General features: G+C 39.1%; 2 protein-coding genes across 2 annotated transcripts in view; both read left to right on the top strand.

Moving 5' to 3' along the window:
- dapp1 (dual adaptor of phosphotyrosine and 3-phosphoinositides) overlaps positions 1 to 7301 on the top strand; it is a 31331-nt gene extending 24030 nt beyond the window's left edge. Inside the window, exons 8-9 of the mRNA XM_022209590.2 lie at positions 3642 to 3729; positions 6720 to 7301. Of these exons, the coding sequence (XP_022065282.1) occupies positions 3642 to 3729; positions 6720 to 6743 (112 nt within the window). The 3' untranslated portion in view covers positions 6744 to 7301. The remainder of the gene's footprint in view (positions 1 to 3641; positions 3730 to 6719) is intronic.
- Positions 7302 to 11896: 4595 nt separating this feature from the next.
- lamtor3 (late endosomal/lysosomal adaptor, MAPK and MTOR activator 3) lies at positions 11897 to 25228 on the top strand. Its single transcript, XM_022209586.2, has 7 exons — positions 11897 to 12024; positions 12268 to 12310; positions 17418 to 17452; positions 17559 to 17617; positions 18566 to 18699; positions 20334 to 20397; positions 24866 to 25228. Exons 2-7 carry the CDS (start codon positions 12302 to 12304, stop codon positions 24937 to 24939), a joined length of 375 nt encoding a protein of 124 aa, XP_022065278.1. The 5' UTR covers positions 11897 to 12024; positions 12268 to 12301; the 3' UTR covers positions 24940 to 25228.
- The last annotated feature ends 817 nt before the right edge of the window (positions 25229 to 26045 follow it).

Here is a 26045-nt window from a genome sequence, read left to right as displayed (position 1 = left end):
TAGGCTTCATCTCCAAGTGTGCTGATGACGTCAAGACCACCAGAACCATATCCACCTACCTCAACGACATGCCATGGCTGAATGCAGAGGTGAGAGCCCTTATGAAGGCCAGGGATGCTGCATTCAGGGTAGGTGAGGAAACAGGACTGAGAGCAGCAAGGAGAGCCCTAGTAGCTGGCATCAAAAGGGCCAAGGCCACATATGGGCAGAGAATCCAGGGTCACTTCTCATCCAGTGATCCCAGGAGAATGTGGAAAGGTGCATTACTGACTATGACGTCAGAGATGCACAATGCCCCAAGGATCCATCCTTCCCAGACAGACTCAATAAATTCTACACCCACTTTGATGATCCCAACACACCCCCTTGCTCCAGACTCACCTCCTCTCCAGATGACACAACCCTTAGTGTGACCCAAGGAGATATGACAAGGACACTCCAGAGAATCAATCCCCACAAAGCTGCAGGCCCTGACAACATCTTGGGACGAATATTAAGGGACTGTGCACATCAACTCTATGAGGTACTAGCAGACATCTTCAACACCTCACTTCAGGTAGCATCCATTCCTGCTTGCCTGAAGGCTGCCACTATCATACCGGTCCCCAAGTCTTCCAAAGTGACGGGCCTGAATGACTATCGGCCTGTAGCCCTCACACTGATAGTCATGAAGTGCTTTGAGAGCCTAGTGATGGCCCACGTCAAAAGTTCCATCGACGCCACTTTGGACCCCCACCAGTACGCCTACAAGAAAAACCCGCCCCACTGACGATGCCATCTCTTCAGTGGTGCACACAGCCCTCACCCATCTGGAGAGCAGGAATGCATGCGTCTGTGTGCTCTTCCTAGACTTCTCCTCCACCTTCAACACCATCATTCCACAGATGCTGGTGGGAAAACTATCCACCCTGGGGCTCAGTCCTATACTGGGGAACTGGGTCCTGGACTTCCTGACAGGCAGGCGCCAAACTGTCCGGATTCACAACACCACATCCTCCCCAATCATCATCAACACTGGCTCACCCCCGGGGCTGTGTGTTGAGCCCCTTCCTGTTCACCCTGCTCACGTATGACTGCTCTGCAAAACATCCGAGCAACTATATAGTGAAGTTCGCAGACTACAGAGCAGTGGTGGGATGCATCACTAACAATGATGAGTCCCACTACAGAGAGGAGGTAGAATTGCTAGTTGGCTGGTGCAGAGACAGCAACCTCTGCATCAACGTCAAGAAGACCAAGGAGATGGTGGTGGACTTCCGCAGAGCCAGACGTCCCCCCCGTCCCCTGCACATCGACGGCGCTGACGTGGAGGTGGTCTCCACCAACAGGTACCTGGGAGTACACCTGTCTGAGGACCTCACTTGGAGCCACAACAACTCCCAGCTGATTAAGAAGGCCCATCAGCACCTCTACTTCCTCAGGAAGCTGCGCCGTGCTGGTCTGGGAGGCCCGGTCCTGAAGAGCTTCTACCGAGGGGCGCTGGAGAGCATCCTCAGCACTGGCATCACTGTGTGGCATGGCAGCTGCACGGCCGCAGAAAGGAAGGGTCTGCAGAGTGTGGTGAAAGCGGCTCAGAGGACTGTAGGAGGCAGCCTACCCACCACCACTGACATTTACACCAACAGATGCAGGAGGAGGGCCACCTCCATCCTGAAGGACTTCAACCATCCTGCACACAAACACTTGAACCTTCTCCCTTCAGGGAGAAGGTTGCGCAGCATCCGGACTAGAACCACAAGACTAAGAAACAGCTCCTTACATGAAGCTGTCAGGCTGTTGAACTGTAGCAGGTCTCTGTAGACTCTGTTTTCAATCATCACCACCTCTCCCCGCAAACACACATGCATGCACACATCCCCACATACACACACAGGCATACACACATGCATACACACACACACACATGCACACATACATGCACACATGCAAACAGGCACACACATTCATACACACTCTGCACTACTGCACTAGGCTCTTTATTTATTTATCTACGGTCAACCACTACTTCGGAGCCAAAGCTCCTGTCTGTATTGCACTAACTGATGGTCTCATTGCACATCTATTTGTGTTGTAGGTTGTATATATTAGTAGTGTCTTTTTATACTTATATTGTCTTTTATGGAAGTTTTTATATTGTCTTTATGGCTGAAACTGGGAACAGGATCCAATTTGGTATTGTTGCATGTGCAAACGTGGAATGATATGACAATAAAGAACCTTTGACCTTGACCTTCTTTTTCTTTATAGAATGGTGCAGATGAAAAAAGGACCCTTGTTTTATGATGGAGTTAAAGGATACATACTAATTAAAAAATAAGTCCAAGGTTCCTCACAACAGCACTGGAGGTTAAAGCAATGTAGATTATCAATATTGGTTAAATGGTGGGTTTCTAAAGTATTTGGGACCAGGTACAAAGATTTCAATTCGTCCAAATATGTTCTGATCTCTGTAACAAAATCTGGTGTAATCAGTGGTGTAAAACGCAACACAGAGGAAAAATACAGAGATTAGCCCATAGTCTTAGCTGTAGCAACTGGACCTTGACCATTTTTAATTATTTTTTTTTTTATTTTTTTTTGCCACACATAGTGATCTCAACAGCATATGAGAAACCTTGGAAAAAAATGAATGAGACATGCATATGATATATTAAAGAGATAACAGGAAAATTATATCATGACCTGAGAGAAGAAAAAAATGTACAATATGTATTGATGACACCAATGCTATGATGACCCCAGATCAGACAACTGCAATCGGACGTGTCATAGGTGTTATTTCTGAGGCGTACTTCCCCCTGGCAGAAAATCTGACATGTGCGTGTTGTTTGAAAAAGAGGAAGTTTGAATAGTTAAAATGCGGAAGAAAGCTGAGGGAAGAGAATGAGAAATGCACATGAGCTGAAAAGCAGCAGCAGCTTGAAAAAGGAGTTACACAATGTCTGAATCTGTTAGTCAGAACAGGAAATGCTGATTTTTATTCTTTTTCTTGTCTTCTGAATTCACCAGGAGCATATTTTTTCATCAGTCAAACATGGTTCCTCCAATCTCAGACATAGTTATTCCTTTTATTGCCTGTGAAAAGTGAAGTTAGAGGTTTACAGTGTTTTTGTCATAGGACAGCAGATAAACTGAATGATCTCTTAATGGACAGTATGAACATAAAGAATGCTTACACTATTCAAAATCAGTTTTAGTGTTCATGTTACTTTTAAACAGGTTTAAGAAACGCTGGACTTACTCTTTCAAGTTGGGAAAACAGCTCAGATAAACCAAGTGGTAACCCTAAACATAAAATCACATATGCAGAAGCAAAAGATGAAATTATTTGGCCACCCTCTAAGTAAGGTCAGTTTGGCAGCAAGATCAAGACCACCACTGTACAACATCTAGTTCCAAATGAGTTGATTATTTGTGTTTGGGTTGTAATATTTACTGGTTATGTTGAGCTGACAGGTAGAGGAAAAAACAAGGATGAGCTTCCTACGGGAAACTATAAATTCTACGTTTGGCCCTTTGTGGCCGTACTTTGGATTACACACATACTGCTTTTAAGTATCGTAACACCATGAACTACTGTAATACACATCTTCCCCTTTTTTTTCACTTGAGTAATTCTTTAAATCTGTGCTTGTCCACAGCTTAGTGTTTCCTAAGCGAACATTTTATCTTTGTGCAAAGACGGGTGTGGAGGCAGATGAGTGGATCAAGATTCTGAGGTGGAAACTGGTGAGTTTTTTCAGATTGTGTGTTTTACACAGTGCTGACAGGAAGTGGGATATTTTATACTGGTAGTTGAAATAGTTTGATGTCCATAAAACACTTAAAGAACTACTGATTTTGTGTTGTTTTTTACTGGACATATGGCAGTGTCATAACTTTCAAGGAAATGAAGTAAAATGAAGGAAAGGCTTTCTGGAAAATAGATAAAATCACCGGATTAAGTTCAATTGAACAGTAAAATTCAATTCAGTTATATTTATATAGCACCAATTCACATAACCCAGATAGCAAACTATGGGTGAATCAATGTTGAATCTATGTTGAGACCTAATGTAGAAATTATACAGAAAGCGCAAGGTTGATAAAATGTTGAGTCAACGTTTGCTTACATAGATTACATGTTTGCAAACATAGATTCAACATTAATTAAACATTGACCTGTCAAACATTTTAATTAAACCAAAATACAATGTAGATTCAATGGTATCTTTTAAACACAAACTTCAATGTTGACAAAATGTTGTTGAATCAACGTTGATCCAACCATCAATCTTCAACCGTAACCACAATTCAACCTTCTTAACACTAATTCAACATTGATTTAACATCTTTTGCTATCTGGGTAAAGTGTGATTTATGGTTGAAAAGCAAACGTTGACTCAACATTTTATCAACCTTGCGCTTTCTGTATAATTTCTACGTTAGGTCTCAACATAGATTCAACATTGATTCACCCATAGTTTGCTATCTGGGAATATATCATTTCATATGACTTCCAGAGTAAGTAACCTCACAAATTTTAAACAGAGAACCCATCAATCCAAAGTTCCTTTTGGATTCTCTATGAGCAAGCAGTCTCAAGGCAGGAAGGTGGAGAGACACATTTTGTAACTCAGTACAGTATGTCTTACAATGCACTGCACTGTGTCTAATGGAGGGGTTTTGCTTTAAGCTGTTCCAGCAAGTGAAAAAAGTCATTATAGCTTGTGCAATATTATCCTACTTTCCTATTTCTGAAACATTCTATATTTCTTCAATTGCTGACCCTCCTCCGTACTTTTATTACAATATGTAGCAAAAGACAAGCGAATATTGGAACTTGTAAACCTAAAGAAACGGTTTCTGCCCTGTTAAAGTGTTGGAAAACCCTGCTGTCTTACTTACAATAATTGCTTTAAATTTAGCTGAGTTTAGAGAAAGTTCACCTGAGCGGCCTTCAATCAACAGCAGCTTAACCCTCTCAACTCCAAGAAGTTTCTGCACGTTTTTTGCAACACTGGCCTGTTTTTCACTGCAATATAAGGCTCTGTACCTCTATGGAAACAGTACAAACCTGATAAAAAAAAAAGATTTTGTGAAACCAAGCAAAGTTGTAATACCACAAATTATGAATCATTAAATGTATTTATTTCTACAAAAAAATAAGAACATTTAAAAAAAAAAAATGGAATCGTTATGTACATGTGCCCAATTGCCCGCAGGTGTTACAAATACTTGGTAATTATGATCACTATACAAACTACCGATATTTTGCTCCTTATTTGTTCCCATTCTTGACAGCTATATCTCCTCTGTGCACAGCCTGAACTTCAGCCAAGTTCAACTAAAAAAATCCCAGAATTTTTGTCATGTGACTGGTACAGCTGAGTCACTAATGGATTCTCTGTTACACTTAAGAGAGAATCTTAAGTTGGTTTTCTACAGTCTGCTTAGTGCAAATGCTGTATTTTTTGACAAATTATTGTGATTTTAACAAAATACAGTGATTTTGATGAACATCTTGATATTAACCTTCAATTGTGATAATATTTTTCAGTGAAACGGCATGTCACAGATGACTTGATGAGTCTTACTGTTTTCAGTTTGTGGCTCTGGTAATTGGTGTAATTTTTGTGACTTTTTAATGCCATTTAATTCTTTGTTTGTGGTTCAGACAGTCAACCAGAGAAGTGCTCAATAGATACTGGTTAGACTTAACCCTGGAATAAGTGGAGTCTTTGTTGTCTATACATTCACTGTATTTGTGACAAGAAATGTCCACGATCTCCCCCTCCAGTAATCATTAACCAGCGAATTCAGATTCAGAAAACTTTATTTGTCCGCAGAGGGCAATTAAAAAGGCACATAGAGCAGGCTGTGCAACAATGACGTAATAAAGAGAGGGATAAATATATATACAAATCTAGCAAGTAATACAAGAATAAAAATAAAAAAGAGAGAAATAAGACAAAAACACAGCTTGTAGCATACCAGTGCAAATATGTCATACATAGTGCAAATATGAATGAACGAAGAATGCTATTCTTGCTGCTCGTCACTTTTGACAGGAGTCATTGCTGCAACTGGGTTAATGGTCTACTCAATACATTTGTATTAATGTTATTATTGATCACCTTCACCATTTCATTTACTTTCATGACACAATACATGATTGGAGCTTGTCCCAGCAAGGCACTCCACCTAGAAGATTCAAACGTCAAAAAGTTGTTGCGGTGACATGACAGTACCACTCCTTATATATTACAAATGCTGTTATATGCTATTTACAAAAGAATGTAGTCTGCTGTCTTGTACCAAAAAGGTAAAAAAAAAAATGCCCAATATCCAAAAAACTGAAAAAAAAAAGTTCCATATAGTTACAGATCCATACTTGGTATGTACATTCAAAAGTAGATGTCAGTTCATGCTGTAACATTAGGTCGGAAGAATGGATTTTTCAGAAGTTTTTTCCCATGTGCATACTTTAAAAAAATAATTATATATATATATATATATATATATATATATATGATTGTTGTGGTTTTTCAAAAATGTATTCAGCTCAAGTCAGTTAAGATGAAAATTTGAACTCAGATGTTCTGCAGAGTAGAACATCAATTTTGGATTAACTTGGGTTAAAACTAACAAATTCATAGTATTTTAAGGATCAACTGATTTAACTAAGTTGTATTCTGAGCTTTATCAGTCAGCAGTGAGACTTTTTTTCTTGTTTACAGTCACAGATAAGAAAAGGTCGATGACGATCACTGGAGACACAGGAGACGTTAAGAAGCCCTATCTTCACTGAAGATGTCGTGATACTGGAAGACCCATCATGAACAGCACTGTTTACAACAGAAGAGGATATTAAAGTGTTAGCTTGAATAGCACTGGAGCATATGACATATCCATTCAGAATGTAAATGTATCAATGTAATGTTTATTATTAAGTCATGCTTGCATTGCTTTATTATTAAGATCAAAACCAACAATGAGTCAATCTGTCTCTCAATACCTTCAGACTTCTCTGAAGCTTCTCCAAGCTCACTGGTTTCTGCTAAAGTGGATTTTTTTAAACTAAGAGATGTAGTATAATTGTTTAAAAGAGCTATATTATTTTCATTATACCCAACTGTAGATTTAGTAAGAATTACTGACTCGAGAAAATAATGCATCAGATGAGAACTTTTTTCTGTGGCAAATCTAGAGTTTGTGCTCTTGTATTTCCTTGAAGAAGAAAGACGTTTGTTAAACTGAGTCAAAATAAACTGCAATGTGTGTGTCACCCACTACAAGAGTAACATGTTGCAGCTCACTGACGTGATTTTTTGTATTTTTTGGGGAATTGGACTTAATGACACGAAGGACGCTAGAAGATTGTTTTTCAATTACTCGTATATTAAAATACCTTTCAGTAGCGTCAGTTCATTGTTTTAATTATGATATTGAATTGACTGCTAATTTGTTCAGAAAGTCACAGAATTGACTTTAGATTAAAGTAAAGTAGGTAATTAGTAATTACAAAATAGCTTTATCAGAATGGTGCAGGGCTGCACAGTGGTACAGTGGTTAGCACTTTGGCCTTGCAGCAAGAAGATCCCTGGTTCAAATCCCGGTCTGGGCCTGGGATCTTTCTGCATGGAGTTTGCATGTTCTCCCTGTGCATACGTGGGTTTTCTCCAGGCCCTCCGGCTTCCTCCCACAGTCCAAAAATATGCTGAGGTTAATTGACAACTCTAAATTGTCCGTAGGTGTGAATGTGAGTGTGATTGTTTGTCTGTATAAGTAGCCCTGCGACAGACTGGCAACCTGTCCAGGGTGTCCCCTGCCTTCGCCCGAGTCAGCTGGGATAGGCTCCAGCACCCCCCGCAACCCTAGTGAGGATAAGGCGGTGTAGAGAATGGATGAATGGAGAATGGTGCACTGATAACAGACTGAGTACACCAGACTTGTGTTGTGCCACTGATGCGTACACATGGATGATTAATGTTGGTACATGTAGAAAATATGCAACACATCCAGCATCAAAACCCATATATGACTCTTAGTGGTGACACCTGTAACAGCACCAAGGTCCAGCAGGGGTTGACTATAGTTGACCACTCGACTTCATGTTTATAACTTTGTCTGATTTCAGTATAAGTTCTACAATGCCTCGGTGGTTGTCACTGTCACCTCACAGCTCGAAGATCTCCAGTTCATGTCCCAGCCTGGGCCTACATGGAGTTTGCATGTTCTCCCTGTTCATGCGTGGGTTTTCTCTGGGTACTCCAGCTTCCTCCCACAGTCCAAAAACATGCTGACATTAACTGATAATTCTAAGTTGTCCATAGGTATGAGTGAGTGTGCTTGTTTGTCTTTCTGTGGTGACCTGTCCAGGGTGTCCCCTGCCTTCGCCCAAGTCAGCTGGGACGGGCTCCAGCACCCCCCGCAACCCTAGTGAGGATAAAGCGGTGTATAGAGAATGGATGGATGGATGGAAGGAAGGAAAAGTTTAGCAATGAAGAGCAAAATGTAAATAGATTGAACGGAAATATCCAATGTAGAGCTTTCTTTTTGTGATGCTATGTTTACACGTCTTGGAAGATTTACAAATATAAATAAGGTTTGTGCAGTGGATTAAAATTCTCGTATTGAATATTTGTAAATAAACTAAATTAACTTTTGTACAACTGAGTGCACAACTTCACACTTAAAAGTACAACTCGTAAATTTGCCCTTGAGCAGGGGCAGTAACCCTGTCTGCTCAAGGGGGGCTGGAGTGTGGCTGCGCTCCGACCCCAGCTTTCTAACAAGGCCAGATACACACGTGGACAAAATTGTTGGTACCCCTCAGTTACAGAAGGAAAAACCCACAATTCTCACTGAAATCACTTGAAACTCACAAAAGTAACAATAAATAAAAATTTATTGAAAATTAAATAATCAAAAACAGCCATTACTATTGAATTGTTGATTAACATAATTATTTAAAAAAACAAACTAATGAAACAGGCCTGGACAAAAATGATGGTACCTCTATAAAAGATTGAAAACTATTTGACCAGAGTGACATGATTAACTCAGGTGTGTCATTTAATTGACATCACAGGTGTTTCCAAACTCATAATCAGTCAGTCTGCCTATTTAAAGGGAGACAAGTAGTCACCCTGCTGTTTGGTGAAAAGGTGTGTACCACACTGAACATGGACAACAGAAAGCGAAGGAGAGAATTGTCCCAGGACATCCGAAAAAAAATTATAGACAAACATCTTAAAGGTAAAGGCTATAAGACCATCTCTAAACAGCTTGAAGTTCATGTGACAACAGCGGCTCATATTATTCAGAAGTTCAAGACCCACGGGACAGTAGCCAACCTCCCTGGACGTGGCCGCAAGAGGAAAATTGATGACAAATTGAAGAGACGGATCGTTGGAATTGTATCCAAAGAGCCCAGAGCAACCTCCAAAGAAATTAAAGGTGAACTCCAAGGCCAAGGTACATCAGTGTCAGATCGCACCATTCGTCGTTGTTTGAGCCAAAGTGGACTTCATGGGAGACGACCAAGGAGGACACCACTGCTGAAAAAAACTCATAAAAAAGCCAGACTGGAACTTGCAAAAAATGCATGTTGACAAGCCACAAAGCTTCTGGGAGAATGTCCTTTGGACAGATGAGACCAAACTGGAGCTTTTTGGTAAGGCACATCAACTCTATGTTCATAGACTCAAAAACCAAGCATACGAAGAAAAGAACACTGTCCCTACGGTGAAACATGGAGGAGGCTCAGTAATGTTTTGGGGCTGCTTTGCTGCATCTGGCACAGGGTGTCTTGAAAGTGTGCAAGGTACGATGAAATCTGAAGACTATCAAGGCATTCTGGAGAGAAATGTGCTGCCTAGTGTCAGAAAGCTTGGTCTCAGTCGCAGGTCATGGGTCTTCCAACAGGACAACGATCCAAAACACACAGCCAAAAACACCCAAGAATGGCTGAGAGAAAAGCGTTGGACTATTCTAAAGTGGCCTTCTATGAGCCCAGATCTGAATCCCATTGAACATATGTGGAAGGAGCTGAAACATGCCATTTGGAGAAGACACCCATCAAACCTGAGACAACTGGAGCTGTTTGCTCATGAGGAGTGGGCCAAAATACCTGTTGACAGCTGCAGAACGCTCATTGACAAATACAGAAATCGTTTAATTGCAGTGATTGCCTCAAAAGGTTGTGCAACAAAATATTAAGTTATGGGTACCATCATTTTTGTCCAGCCCTATTTCATTAGTTTGTTTGTTTAAATAATTATGTTAATCAACAATTCAAAAGTGATGGCTGATTTTGATTATTTAATTTTCAATAAATTTTTATTTATTGTTACTTTTGTGAGTTTCAAGTGATTTCAGTGAGAATTGTGGGTTTTTCCTTCTTTAACTGAGGGGTACCAACAATTTTGTCCACGTGTGTATGCAAGACAAAGGCAAGCCATTTTGTATGTGCAATGACAATAAAGATAAATCTTGCATTTTTTTGCACTGTTTTTCCTTCTAAAGTGGCATGATGGTTTATCTAAGGTTTTATGTTTTAAAAATGATAATAATTGTAACAATCTATCTAAATTTTTGCAGTTTCGAGTCCTAAACTGGGGCTACAAATTTCATACAAGTTTCCAGTCCATATCAGTGGGCCACATCTTCCCACAGACACAGATCTTTTTTCTTCACTCTTTTCCCATGTGTATTAACAAAATAATCTACATAAATGTCAGCCACTTGGAACACTGAAAAAAAAACAGGTAAGACCACTTGGTAAAGATGAAATATGTTGTAGCATGAGGGATTTCCTGCTGCGTGTTGGTGTAGCAGGTATGTGGTTTTAAAGGATATTTAATAAAAATGTGTTTTATTATTCCACATAGGGTATCAATAAATTGTGTTTTTATTGTTTGTGCTTTACAGTGACTGCTCAGCGTGTTTGCACTGTCTCCTGTTGTCCTTTTTGGTTTTTGTTTGTTGGATTTGATTGCTTTAGTTAGTCTGCTCAGCCTTGCAGGGCCCATAGATGAAAAAACCTGGGAGTGCGTTGTGTGAGAGCAGACTAATTTTTCCTATTTTTGTTATTTCTTTTGTTTGTTTTACTCACTTCCCTGTTGTGATCTGTGCTTAGTAATTATTAGCCTAATTTCCCGGTAGCACTGAGACCCAACTTACATGTGATGGTTGTAGGCATGAGTGAATTGATTGCAGTGCTATTTCATAGGCAGTGGTGTTTTTAAAGTGCAGGGATTTTCACCCTTGGGTCATTAGGCTCATATGATTAGACCCCATTCAGATGAAAAGGATTGTGATTTTATGATATGCACTGTGGACAATAAATATGAGCATTTATACGCTTTCCTTCCTTGTTCTCCGATTTGTTTGATGCTTGGCATTTGGTCTCAGGCTCAACACATGCTTACCTGATTATAGTCTGCTTTGATTACTCCAAACAACTCATTTTCTTCTCTGGCCACATGGTTGCCCTCAAAGGGCCAGTTGTAATTGTAAAACTGTATAAATGTAAGCTACTCCTGAACATATTAAGTAATCACATCTGCAAACAACAAATATGAGGCCTTTTTCAGTTTTTTCTACTTAGCCGCAGTTCTGACAGAGCCAGCAGATGTCACTCTTCACATGCTTTAAATAGAGTGGCCATTCTTGAAGCAGTTGTGTTAAAGCGGTTCACTGCTTTAGGAAGCTTCGATTTCACCATCGCTAGCCCACTGCCTTCACCCCTAAGTCAGCTGGGATAGGCACCAGCCCCCACCCGCGACCTAATGAGGATAAAGCGGTGTGCAGATAATGGATGTTTCGCAGCTGAAGGAAACGACAGACAACTTTGTTGTCATCCGGCTAGTGCTGCAGCATGAACAGTCTGCGTAGACTGTGTCTGCACATGCGCTGACCAGTGTTGCGCAGTGTTGACTTTCCTCAGCACTTTTTCAAGAGCCGGAAATAAACGAAGCCCGTCATGTGATTGGTGTCTCTTGTGCACTATGTAACTAGCTTGGAAGTCATTTAAATACGGTATGTGAAACCACATATGGTTTAGTTGTGTATTTTTGTTTTATTTGGTTGATGTACCTTCTAGTTTGTAATTCAGCAGGCAGATGACAACCCCAGCATTTGATAGCTAAATTTTACTAGCAACGTATCTCTACAGCCTCTTGCAAACTAGCTAATGTGTTAGCAGGTTTATTTGATTGAAACACTTTTGCTTCATAGCAACGTTGAACTAACAGCCTCTATTTTCTTTTTTAAATCCCATAGTCGTTCTGGATCCTACGCTAAACCCTTTGCCACCATGGCTGATGTGAGTAAAGCTGGACTGTCCTTCTAGTTTACTGTTTTGACACTTCCTATCTTTCTCTAGTTGCCCATGTTCCACTTTAACCGGTGACCACGTTAACTAGTGATGTTTGCTTACACATTGCTCTCCCTCTGCTACATTTATTTCGTTCGCAGAATCATCACGGTCGGGCCTAGCTATGTAAATGTAAAAAATGACTAGATAATGAAGACCTCGACGTGAAACGTAAACATTGATATCCACGTTAGCAAGTCTCATGACATGGTTCAGGTAATATGAATACAAGACGGGAGTCTTATTCAAGCTCTTTGCACATATGTGCTGGGACGGCAACTAGATGCTGCATGTATTACAGTTCACAAAAGTAGCGCCGGTGTTCAAGATTAACTGGTGATTCTAGCGTTTCTGAGACAGATGTTTCGTAGGCGTGGCTTTTCAGGACCCCTTACCGACTAACCAGGAAATAAACAATGGAACAACTTCGCTTCTAAAAATGAGATTTCTGCTGTTTTATTCATTTTGGTCCTGACAAAATATCTGAAAATAAGCCGCGTTCTCATCGTAAGAGTCATGCGCTGTCAGGCAACAAGAAAGAAAACTACGTAACCGCGGTTGGAACTAGTGCAGCTGTGATCACTGTTTACTGTCAAAACCCGTTAAAGCAGCAGACAGGAGACCAGGACGCGGTGCGCACGTCTTTTAATAAGTTCAAACCGTGTGGTAAAATATCCTTTAGTGGTAGTTCAGCATCAGATGTTGGCTGTTTTATATCCTTTAGTGGTAGTTTAGTGTCTCATTCTGGTTGTTTTATATTCTTTAGTGGTAGTTTAACCAAAATGCCAAAATGAGACGCTAAACTACCACTAAAGGACATAAAATAAGCAAAATAAGATAAAAAAAATTAACTCATAAAGACATAAAATGGCCAAAGTATTACACAAATGATGTATAACGACCAAAATGTCACTCAAAGAGCACAAAATTATGAGAAATGTTGAAAATTAAAAGTACAATTTTGAGAATCACCAAGACAGAGAAGTAAAATAAGTGCTTACACCTGCAGAGCATTAGTTAGTATTTAAACCTTAGACTGGCATTCTATCTAGATACAAATATACACTAACAATGAACTTACATGTGCATTTTAAAAGTCATTATGAAGATATCAACGTACCCACTTCTTAATGTCACTCTCCATGCCAGGCCAGTAACAGCGGCTGATTATAGCGCTGTGTGCTTTCTCCCAGCCACAGTGACCCCCAAAATGGCTTTCATGAAATTCATAAACGATGTCATCTACCTCTTTGGCAGAGCAAACAACTTTTGCCAGGTGATCAGGCTGAGTTTTTTTCCGCCTACGTATGTAGTACAGTTCACCATCTAGTGTGTGAATGTGAAGCACATTTAACATGAAATTACATAGTTTAGAAAGTGTGTTGACAAACTACAAATCCCTATTATACACCTTACCCTTTACCGTGAAGGTTTCAGCTCTTCTTCTGATCACATATTTGTTTTGCAGTGATGAATTCAGGGTAACGGTTGTTAATTTTCAGGTCAAGGACCTCTTGTGCCATTTTGGGGTCCATTTTTTAAGAGAGATTTTCCTGTGTTGCCCTTTCTTACCACTGGCTACACTAACACCTAACTAACGTAAACTAACCTAAATCCTACGCTTACCTATCTACTAACTTATCTACCTTCAGACTTAACTATAAAACTACCTTCACACTTACCTATAGATGCCACAAACGCTTAACAGATACACAGACAGACAAATTACAGAACAGACATACAAAACAGTTACAATCACAAAAAGACAATAACACCAGACTCAACACACCTTACCTCAGACACTCTCACTTTCAAACAGCCACTCACTCTGTCACAATCAAACTGCAATCACACTATCAGCCACTCTACAACTACTATAACTCGCTTGATGAAATTCCTGCCTTGTCTAAACTTTCTCCTCACTAAACCCACAAGGTTGTAATGGGTTAACCAACCTTATACAGAGAGAGAGATGTACTCCCCAAATCTCTCCACCTGCGTGCCCACCTGTGTAGCCAAATTTGGCCACACAGGTGTGCCTGTGCCCACCTGTGTGCCCAGTTTGAGCAAATTGGTTAACTGTGTGCAAGTGCTACTTGAGCACCTGTCTAATTAAATCATTTGAATTTTTTTGATTGTGTCAAATTTTGTTGTGATAAGTATTTACCTCTGTAGGGTTCCATACATGTAGCTACATAAGAATATGTACCTGTGAGAGATACGTTTTGCTTTTATGTGGGATACAATTGTTAATTTTGTTTGTATTTTTTAATGTCTGGACTTCTGCTTTGTATATTTCTACAGTTGTACAGTTTCATTTAGCAGATGCTTTTATCCAAAGTGACATCTGAGAATATATACAACACAAGCAAGGATCTAGTCAGGAGAAAACAGCCTGGATAAATGCCATTAAAAAAGTTAAAATGTTTAAATAGGACCTTGGTGTCTGCAGAAGGTAATAGGATTGTTACTTCTTTTTTTTCAGCAAGTGAAGTACAAAGGTATTCGGTGAAGAAGTGGTTTTTAGTCTTTTTTTAGGATTGGGAGAGATTCTGCAGTTGAAACTTACTGTCAAACAATGCAGTGAGATAATCTTATTTGGTCTGTTTTTATTATTTCTCATTTTATTGTTTGCATGTCTTGAATTGCGAGATAGTGTTGCTTGTTTGAAACAGCAGCTTCTGAAGGCAGGAATGAGAAATCGTTGGTTAAAATGTGGGTCAGGTGGTTTATATAATTTCGTTGTTTTACTTAAAAGGTGTATAAAAGTAAAACAACGCAGATCCACCAGCTTAATTGCAGTAATCTTTGAAAACAGTAACAGTATTTCTCGTGTTGTTTCTGCCTGACTGTCGGACTGAAGCCTCAGACTGTCACCAGTTAATCTGGTGTAGATCGTCACACTCTGCCGCCGCGAAGTGATATTTCCACTCCGTAGGTGGAAGTCCTCATAAAACCACGTATTTATTGGTAGACTGAACAGCCGTGAGTCAGAAAAGAACGATTTTTGGAGCCAATGTTAAAGCCGACAACAAGAGCATTTCGGAACAGTTTATTGACATCTGTGTGTTTTGAACAGGCATCAACATAGTCACCCATAGGTGAAGAAAATAGAAATCGAAGCTTAAAAATGATCTTTTCCTTAAACATTCAAGCCAACTGCAAACATGTAGCTAAATGGATGTATGCATTCCAAAAAAAATAATCATTCCACGCAAAGTTTTACAGAGAGACATCATTCTGTGTATTGCTGGTGAAACATCTGTCTGGCTAACTGAAAATCACCAGTTGATTGGATCACCAGTTAATCTTGAACACCGGTTCCTGTTAAACTGGCCAGGTTTGGTTACATTTTGCTCTATTTATGCTCCAGATGTTCCGTTCGCAGATTCGTCACAGCCAGACCTGTCTGTGTGTGTGAAGATAAAGATACTATATAAAGAAGACCTCGCCGAAAACCGCCAACATCACTAGTTACTGAAGTCTATATCCATGTCAATATCATCTACAGACAGTAAAACGAAACGTGCTGGCCAAAGTAAAACACACTTATTTTTCAAGTAAGTTGAGGGGATTCAAAACAATTTAATCCACTGATATAAATATGAAACCAACGTTTTACTCATTGTGCCACCAATTGACTCGACAAACATCTTACTACATCCGTGTAGGTCTTTTTTATTCTGTCAGCTGATTATTATAATTATTCAGGAAACACATCCATGTCACCTGATGATAGCCACAACTTTACACAGGCTAACTGTTTAATAACGAGCCAGAAAACTAATTGTTGTTTCATCAAGCAAAACCCACAACATGGAGGCCCGTCCTCTGTTGTGTTGTGTTTCATTCAGTGTAACAGATCCAGAGCAGAACTTCAAGCTTGGGTTTGTTCGCCGAAGCATACTCAGACCCACAGCAGCCTCCCACCGTCAGAACACGCAGCATAACATTAGTTTGATTTGCTAAAATGCATCGAAACAAAATACTCCACCTCCTGCACTAGCTTCAAAACTCTGTAAAACGTGCTGTTCTAAAACTTCTAATAACTTACTCAAAACTGAATTGCCAAACTGAAATTTATCAAATCAAACATAATAATAATAATAATAATAATTCCAATAATGGAATGATTGTGTCTTCACAGACACCACAGCTGATTTAGAAATCCAGAGGATACATTTAAAGACGTATTGCCAGAGAGGCTGTGATGGTAATGGAGTCAGCTTGAGGACAGTTGAAAACAGAAACGGGATGGAGACCTGGCAGTACTATACAAGTGAAAATGAAACAAACTGATATATTCTTGCTACATACACTATAATGACAAAACTATTTACTTGGAAAAAATGTTGCTAACAGTACGTTGTCTGAAATTACATGAGAACTAAACTTGTGTATTTTTAGTGTTCTAGTGCTTTTACTGCCCATTTTGGCTGCCCAGGCTTTCATGGATATGACACATATAAGAGTATAAACATCTGAATTTAACTGCATGGGGCTGAATAATAAGCAATCTTAACCAGAAAACATAATCACCAGTTAAATTGGAACACCGGCCCACTCTCTCCACTGAATAAGATGTGAGTGAAAGGCAGTGCTGCGTAACTATTTAGTGAGTTCGAGTCTGCTTTTGGTGTATGCAGGACAATACTTTGTAGCTTTACAAGTTAGCAGTCGTCTGTGTAAGATGGTCAAATCAGTAAACTGTAATAAGATGATCGATGTTATTCTCTTCACCTATCAGTGGTCATAAAGTTGTGGTTGATTGATGTATAATAAGGATGTTTTGAACCAGCCCTAACGTATCTTACCTAGACAACCTAAAGTACACTTTCTTAATGTAAATATATTTCCTTCACAGTCTTCTTAGTCTAAAAAGAATGAGTCCTACATATTTTACAGACAAAGTGTGACAATTATGTGATTTATTATTTACAATTAGCATTGAAGGGCCTTTTTCCCTCATGGAACATTGTGATTAGTTTGTTGATTGATGGTCTTCAGTAAGGTTACTATCTAACTTGGATATTTGTTTAATCTGATATCTTTCCAGGATTTGAAGAAATACCTTTACAAGCAGTTGCAAAGGTAAGTATTATTTAAGTAGCCTAATGTTAGCCGTGTTCACTTTGATTGTTGTCAGTGGAACTGTTATGCCTTTCATTTATAAATTCTCTTCTATGTCCTCCTAAAGTGTTGAAGGTCTTCATGCTATCGTAGTGACAGACCGGGATGGCGTTCCTGTTATAAAGGGTAAGAAACCGTTTCTAATCTCCTCAGTCTTCATCTTCTATATGGAGCAGTGATAATTACATTTTCCATGTGATATTCAGTGGTTGTATGAGCTCATACGGTAATTTATTATTATAAATTTGGTAGTAAATGTCATAGATAAAGACCTGAAGTGCTTGAGTGAGCTGTACAGTAAATGTGGCACATGCTTACGATGTAAATATGCTAAACAGATACCTGCTGTATCTACAACTGACATATGACAAGCCGTTTTAACATTTATTAGCTGAATTTAAGCACAACCTTAACTTGGTCATTTTGACTAGTTGTAGTTACTCTGTGACTCGTCAGATTTTGTGATTCAAGATATCCATCATGTTGTTCTGACCAGTCAAACCATGGTTAGAGGTACCTGTCATTAAGTTGAACTGAGCAGAATAATACCTGCAGATATTTTAAACAGCGTTATGACTTGTCTGAGTTGCTGTGTGATGCTGCTCATGGGAAGCTTTCCATTGCATATTGAAGGCTTGAAGGATTTGAACAGAAGTAACCGTGGCTGTTGTGCTGAAAAAGATTGCTAGAAAATACCAGAAAATGGGAGGAGCTCATTAGCAAGGAGTCTGTGGAGACTGAGACCTTCACTCACTAGAGATATGTGGTCAAAATGTACTAGAGCTTAGGCCTCAGGCTACTCTGATATGATGATTAAACTGCTGCCATGTGTGGTTAAGGTTGCAGTGGCATAGTATGTTTGAAAAGCATACCGCCTTAGTGTACCACTTCATGTAGTTTCTGATGTAGCTACAGATATCTGCAACATCATTCATTGTCAGAACTCTAATTCAAGATGTACTCATCACAATTCTAGCTCAAGATATCTACATCATCTTTCTGTCTAGTTAAAACCTAATTTTATGGTGAGCTGCTGTATGGCTACATCCTAACATTCTTCTTGTATCCCTGCAGTTGCCAATGACAATGCTCCAGTCCATGCACTAAGACCTGGCTTCCTGTCCACCTTTGCTCTGGCCACAGATCAGGGCAGCAAGCTGGGCCTCTCCAAAAACAAAAGCATCATCTGCTACTACAACACCTACCAGGTCAGACGCCAGCTTTACACTAATCATTCCATATGTAATTAGTATGGTATTAATCAATTAATTCAACCTTTATTGAAATACTGAGAGATCATTGAGGTCTAAGACTAATAAGACAATGATCTCAATTATCTGCTCCCTACTGAGCAATGAAAAATTTCTGTCCAAATGTACCATGCTGATAACGGTCAATGTGAAATTTTAATGTTCGTTTTTGATTTGACTAGACACCAAGATGTTTAGAGCAAAGACTTTCTCAATACTATGCCTGTTAAGAGTGGTGAAATCCACAATACCTATGGTTCCGGATAATAGCATGTATTTAGGTTTGTTGGTTCAGGATTAATTTCCAGTTACAGAGGGCTTCTTGCAACTTCCTGAATGCCTGTTGTTGCAAGCATGCTAGATTTCTGTTATCTGTGTATTTATTAAGAAGTCAGTAAATGTAACAGAAAAATGTGTATGTAAAAGATTGGATTTATAAAATATTTGTTTTTCAGATGAAAAATGGTTTTAATCTGAAAATATATTTATTTTGTCACGTCCTCTTCTGGTATCGGTCATAAACTGGACACAAGCTCTACATTTGCTTATTGGTAAATCCTACATTTTACTGATGGTCCGTAAACACCTCACATGCTGGCTAGAGTGGACACTACCGGACTGCTACAACATAGCAGCTCTGACGGGCGTGCGACCAGAAATTTGTTAGAAAACAGTGATGAATGTCCTACAAAGATGATCCAAGTTGAAACAGTGATTTTTATCGATATTCATTGTTCTCTATGACCAGAGATGTAAATGAACGGACTTTTCTAGGAGCAGATCACATTTTAAATGTCAGTACAATTCTACAATTTCCTTTAGCAAATGGTTTTATCCAAAGTGACGTACTTCTGAGAGTAGATACAACACAAGCAAGGATTGGTCAGGAGAAAACAACCTGGATAAGTGTCAAACAAGTTCAAGTGTGATAATTGGACCATGGTGTCCACAGGTAGTAATAAGATTTTTTTTGTTTGTTTTTGCTCAGTACCAATCATGTTTATATAGACAAAACTGTGATCACTGTTAAAATGTGTGCCAGCAGCACTGAATGTGGAGTCTTCCTTTGTTCTTAACGGACTCAGTGGAGATCCCTCTGACTGTACCTGAATGCTTTTATCAGCAGGTGTGTCAGACCTCTCCCTCTCCTCGGCCTCCTCCTCTGTTCTCACTGGGTTAGAGTAGGCTGTAGATTGTGTCATCATTGGGTCAGTGGCGATGTGGCAGTGTAACTGACTTTTACACATCAGGTAGGGAGAGACTGAGTCCATGTGGAAGAACCAGATCAACTAATGATCATCATTCACTCTCACAATGTGACCACGTGAAATTTCAACTCATACACACTCGAAAATTTTAGTTGCAGTTGTGAGGCCTGTTAAGGGAAACTTAAGGATTCACAGTACACAATAAAACGTCGTCATGGATATTATATTCCTATTCTGCTAAATGAGCCCCCTAAATTGTACATACTCATCTTTTAAGGCAGGACGTGTTTTAGGCTTCAGAGGCCTTGCTTCTTATTTACGGAGTCTTGCCCAAGTCTACTCATATTTATCATGACATGTCTGTTGCGTTTTTGTGTTTAACAGATTGTGCAGTTCAATCGGCTACCACTGGTCATCAGCTTTATTGCCAGCAGCAATGCCAACACAGGTAAAATGTCCTTCAGTGTTTTTAAGGGTCCCTGGTCTCCGATGAGCAGATTTTAGTCTGGATTCAGATCCTGTTTCTCTGAGAGCACATTCATTAGCTTAGGGGCGTGAACAGTTACGGCTCTATAACTTCTGATGTCGATGCAAGATTTAGTAACAATCTGACGGCTTGTGCAGAGTTTAAAGATTTTAAACGCAAGTAGGCATCTGGCATTGTTAGGTTTTAAAAAGAAATAAAAATCCTAAGATTAGTCTGAACTAACTGCATATCTATCCATCTATCATCTATCCATTCTGTGGTACTGAGTACAGATGTGAACATCTTTGCAAATTCCTATTTCGGAAATTACCGTGTGTGGAGCACAGCAAGTCTGTTCTGGATTTAATTTTGGAGGGGTCCCTTGGACATTATGACTTTCTTTTGAACTTGCAGTTTTCTCGCTTTTTGGCCGAAAAATCACTTGGTTTGGCTTTCTAAAAACCATCCCTGTTCGAAGCAACCCACTCATTTTTTACTCCGTTCAGCCATTTTTGCAAATTCTTTACTTCATTGGACAACTAATGACCTTCATCTAATAATCCCCTCTTGTGCCCCTTATTAGGAAAGAGTAAAGTCTTGCATGTCCTGAGCATCTTCAACTCTAAATGATGTAAAGTTGGTTAATAGTGCTATGACTGTATCCCTGGCTTTATTTGTGTTTTCCTGAAGTGAAGTTTGACTGCTCTATTCAGTGACTGACAAAGCCACGTAGCACAGTTGACCACATGTCAGGTGACATAAATGATTTCTTGTTTATTGGTTTGAAATAGGCCTTAAAATGTCCATCTCTGATTGTCCTTCAGCGTCACAGATTTCATCAAGCTCTGACCTGTAGACATACACACGTGGACAAAATTGTTGGTACCCCTCAGTTAAAGAAGGAAAAACCCACAATTCTCACTGAAATCACTTGAAACTCACAAAAGTAACAAATAAAAATTTATTGAAAATTAAATAATCAAAATCAGCCATCACTTTTGAATTGTTGATTAACATAATTATTTTAAAAAACAAACTAATGAAATAGGGCTGGACAAAAATGATGGTACCCATAACTTAATATTTTGTTGCACAACCTTTTGAGGCAATCACTGCAATTAAACGATTTCTGTATTTGTCAATGAGCGTTCTGCAGCTGTCAACAGGTATTTTGGCCCACTCCTCATGAGCAAACAGCTCCAGTTGTCTCAGGTTTGATGGGTGTCTTCTCCAAATGGCATGTTTCAGCTCCTTCCACATATGTTCAATGGGATTCAGATCTGGGCTCATAGAAGACCACTTTAGAATAGTCCAACGCTTTTCTCTCAGCCATTCTTGGGTGTTTTTGGCTGTGTGTTTTGGATCGTTGTCCTGTTGGAAGACCCATGACCTGCGACTGAGACCAAGCTTTCTGACACGAGGCAGCACATTTCTCTCCAGAATGCCTTGATAGTCTTCAGATTTCATCGTACCTTGCACACTTTCAAGACACCCTGTGCAGATGCAGCAAAGCAGCCCCAAAACATTACTGAGCCTCCTCCATGTTTCACCGTAGGGACAGTGTTCTTTTCTTCGTATGCTTGGTTTTTGAGTCTATGAACATAGAGTTGATGTGCCTTACCAAAAAGCTCCAGTTTGGTCTCATCTGTCCAAAGGACATTCTCCCAGAAGCTTTGTGGCTTGTCAACATGCACTTTTGCAAATTCCAGTCTGGCTTTTTTATGAGTTTTATTCAGCAGTGGTGTCCTCCTTGGTCGTCTCCCATGAAGTCCACTTTGGCTCAAACAACGACGAATGGTGCGATCTGACACTGATGTACCTTGGCCTTGGAGTTCACCTTTAATTTCTTTGGAGGTTGCTCTGGGCTCTTTGGATACAATTCCAACGATCCGTCTCTTCAATTTGTCATCAATTTTCCTCTTGCGGCCACGTCCAGGGAGGTTGGCTACTGTCCCGTGGGTCTTGAACTTCTGAATAATATGAGCCACTGTTGTCACAGGAACTTCAAGCTGTTTAGAGATGGTCTTATAGCCTTTACCTTTAAGATGTTTGTCTATCATTTTTTTCGGATGTCCTGGGACAATTCTCTCCTTCGCTTTCTGTTGTCCATGTTCAGTGTGGTACACACCTTTTCACCAAACAGCAGGGTGACTACTTGTCTCCCTTCAAATAGGCAGACTGACTGATTATGAGTTTGGAAACACCTGTGATGTCAATTAAATGACACACCTGAGTTAATCATGTCACTCTGGTCAAATAGTTTTCAATCTTTTATAGAGGTACCATCATTTTTGTCCAGGCCTGTTTCATTAGTTTGTTTTTTTTAAATAATTATGTTAATCAACAATTCAAAAGTAATGGCTGTTTTTGATTATTCAATTTTCAATACATTTTTATTTATTGTTACTTTTGTGAGTTTCAAGTGATTTCAGTGAGAATTGTGGGTTTTTCCTTCTTTAACTGAGGGGTACCAACAATTTTGTCCACGTGTGTAAGATCAAGGCTAATGGGAATGTTAGCGTTAGCAGAGGTGGTTCTCGGAAGGAATTAAACGTGGCGGACTGTGAGGCAGTTCCTCCTTCAGAAAGGCTCACCTTGGAAGAAGTGAGAAGGAATCTGCAAATTTTAGTTATGGGCAGAAATTAGATTAGACACATTAGAAGTTGAATTTAATTTCTTCAGTTCTGAAATTGTTCAAATTAAATAACTACAATAGAAGTTTGAATTTGAATCTCAACATTTTATTTTAATTCATTGGAAAGAAGTTGTATTCCAATAAACTTGAAATTTATGCAATACTTTTAAATTCATAAAGTAGTGCAGCATTATTAATAGTCATTCTTAATATTTTCCTTTACAGGCTATTCATAACTTCAAAATTTTAATATTGTGAAATTCGATTCATTTACATACTTTACATTGCTTTGCAACTTGGGAATTTACAATTTAAGAAACAAACAAAGTTCAACAGAAAATTACCGGATAAAGGTTTTAAGTCATTCATTAAAAGCACATTTAAAACATAATTTGGTTCCACTTAGAATTTATGCAGAATTTTGCTGTTTTTATGTTTCATTTGAGGTGTGCATCATCAGTTTAGGAAAAAACTAAAGAAGTAATAACGGCAAGAAAACTGTAATGAACATGTGTGAAGGATGTGTACTTGACACATTGCTGCACTGCACAGGTGAACTGACTGAGCTGATAGTGTGGTAATTCTAATGCAAAATATGTTAATATTTTGAGTCCTCTGAGCAATTTCCATCAGAGTTCTACCAGAAATGTTGGCATACAGGTTTTAATTAATTTTTTTTAACACAGCAAACAATGATTGATTCAGACTTTAACTTTAGTGTTACTGCTTGGAAATATCTGGATAGAGGTAGAATATACTGCTATCTGCCTGATACTCAGTGATTCAGCCCTTTAAAAGTCAACACTTTTTTTCTTTCTGTGTAATCCTGTGTAAGGCCCAGTTATCTAACTACAGTAATGTTAAATCTGACAGGGCAGATCAGATGACTTCCTTTAACTGTTTCTCATTAGAACGATGATGGCTCAGTCAGTGATGCAGATCTAATGTCTGTACTGCAGTACTGGCTTTACAATTCCTGTTTAAGCACAGCAGAACAATGTTTATCTTATTATCTTTATAGATTAAAAAAGAAAGCCGCCAGATACTGATTTCCTGTTTTTTATCCACATAGTTCACATTTGCTTGCTTGTTGTCTTGGCTATCTAGCTAACAACCGAGTATCTTACAAAACATAGACCTAACTTACTGTAAATATACACAAATGATCCTTCAGTCTGGGGATGGACCCTGATAAAGTGGTACCAGCAGCAGCAGCTTCATTTGTACAGGAGGAGGAAGAAACCTGCCCCTCATATTAATATGCTGCAATAAACCTCATGAACGGTGCTGATTGCCTGAAAATGACTTCAGTGGACTGCATGATAGCTCTTTGTGAGCGCCCAGATTATGTGACACAGTCAGCTTAACAATATCTAAATTGGAATTTCAAGGATCAAATTTGAGTCATGGATACTGAATGTAGGTAGCTGAATTTAAAGTGAGGATCAAATACAATTTGAGAGCAACTGAATTCAATGAAAGGATAATAAAAATCTATTTAAAATTTATTGTAATACAACTTCCAATCAATTTTGTTTCAGTCTAACAAATTAAACTTCTAAGATTTAAGTTAAAAATTTATATCAGTTATTCAGGAATTAATATTCACTTACAAAATTTTTCAAATTCAGTTTCTAGTGGCACAAATTTCTGCACATAAGCCGTGTTAGATGTTCGGTCTGTTGTATGCTTTGTGTGGAGCTGTCATGTTGTGTTGGTGGTGTCACACACAGTACAGTTCGGTGCTGAATGTGCTTGGATATTTCCCACATGTGCTGCTCGTTTTGTTTAACGGTACATCTTGTATGTCCTCAGGTCTCATCATGAGTCTGGAGAAGGAATTGGCTACGCTAATAGAGGACCTGAGGCAGGTGGTGGAGGTGACATAATCTCTCCCAGACACAGAACCCTGATTCACTGCAGAATCACTTGTCTGGATCACATCCTGTTCACTATCTTCTTCTTTCTGTCTTTTGTAGTGCATTTGTGTGCCCTGAGAAAATCTGTCCAGAGTTGTTTGTAGTTTCAAGTAATGACTTAAAATGCTAGCTTCTTTCAACCTCTTTTGAGAATGGAACTTTCCTGTACACATTTTAATTGATTGATTGTTGACAATGATTTTCTGACATTTTCTGCAGAATTATGGTCTGAATAAAAGTTTCATTTGTAGCATCTAAAGCCTTGTTTCTTTTTTTATTGACAAGATTTAACTGTACCTTGATCAACCACAAGATTTAAACTACCTGCTTAATGTTGTACAGCTGTCCTTCGTACCACCAAAACAATTCTGACATGTCGGGCCATGGACACAGGACTTCTGGAAGTATAGAATACTCAACAGTGACTCCTTAGAGTCCGGTGGGTTGCAGACTGGGGCAACTGTTGATCACGCTTGTTCATCCAGTGATTGCTTGACTGGACTGGGATCTGGGGAGTTTGGAGGTCTTGGATGCTTTGTATGTCCCTGGAGCCATGCCTCAGCAGCGTTTGCGTTGTGGTGGGGAACAATATCCTGCTGAGGGAGGCTGTTGGCATCTGGCACTGCTGGTTCCATATGCATTCATGATAGAATATAACAACTATAATATTGCAGGTGTTTTTTTAGTTGTATCGAACTTTAAATCATGTTTTTTCATAGCTGAATTTGGAGAACAGTGTTGAAACACTGTGTGAACCACATGTTGTTGCCTGTCAGAATAATGCATAACAAAACATGGAATACTTTTAATTACAATACATGTGATCACCACAATTTTAAAGAAGTTATTTTCATTTGAGCTCATTTGACTGGGAAAATGAGACAGGTTATAACACAATATTGCTAGTTAGCCTAATCCAAGTAGAATGAAGTTTCAAATGATTCTATTAATCTTTGGAATTTTTGTGATCAATTATTCCTTGTCAGAAAGTATTTATGTTTTATTTTGTCTAATTGTGTCATGCAACTACACATGGTTCAGAAAATATCACTTAGATCACATTGTAACTTCTGCAT

Source organism: Acanthochromis polyacanthus, chromosome 1 (assembly GCF_021347895.1).
Source record: "Acanthochromis polyacanthus isolate Apoly-LR-REF ecotype Palm Island chromosome 1, KAUST_Apoly_ChrSc, whole genome shotgun sequence".
Classification (NCBI taxonomy): Eukaryota; Metazoa; Chordata; class Actinopteri; family Pomacentridae; genus Acanthochromis; species Acanthochromis polyacanthus.
The sequence above is the reverse complement of the archived record's forward strand: the minus strand, read 5'-3'. Positions and strand labels throughout refer to the sequence as shown.

Excerpts from the sequence above, each read along its gene's own strand:
- lamtor3 (XM_022209586.2), top strand. Across the intron at positions 17,453-17,558 it reads CTTTACAAGCAGTTGCAAAG|TGTTGAAGGTCTTCATGCTA; the intron begins GTAAGTATTATT and ends GTCCTCCTAAAG. Across the intron at positions 20,398-24,865 it reads CAGCAGCAATGCCAACACAG|GTCTCATCATGAGTCTGGAG; the intron begins GTAAAATGTCCT and ends GTATGTCCTCAG.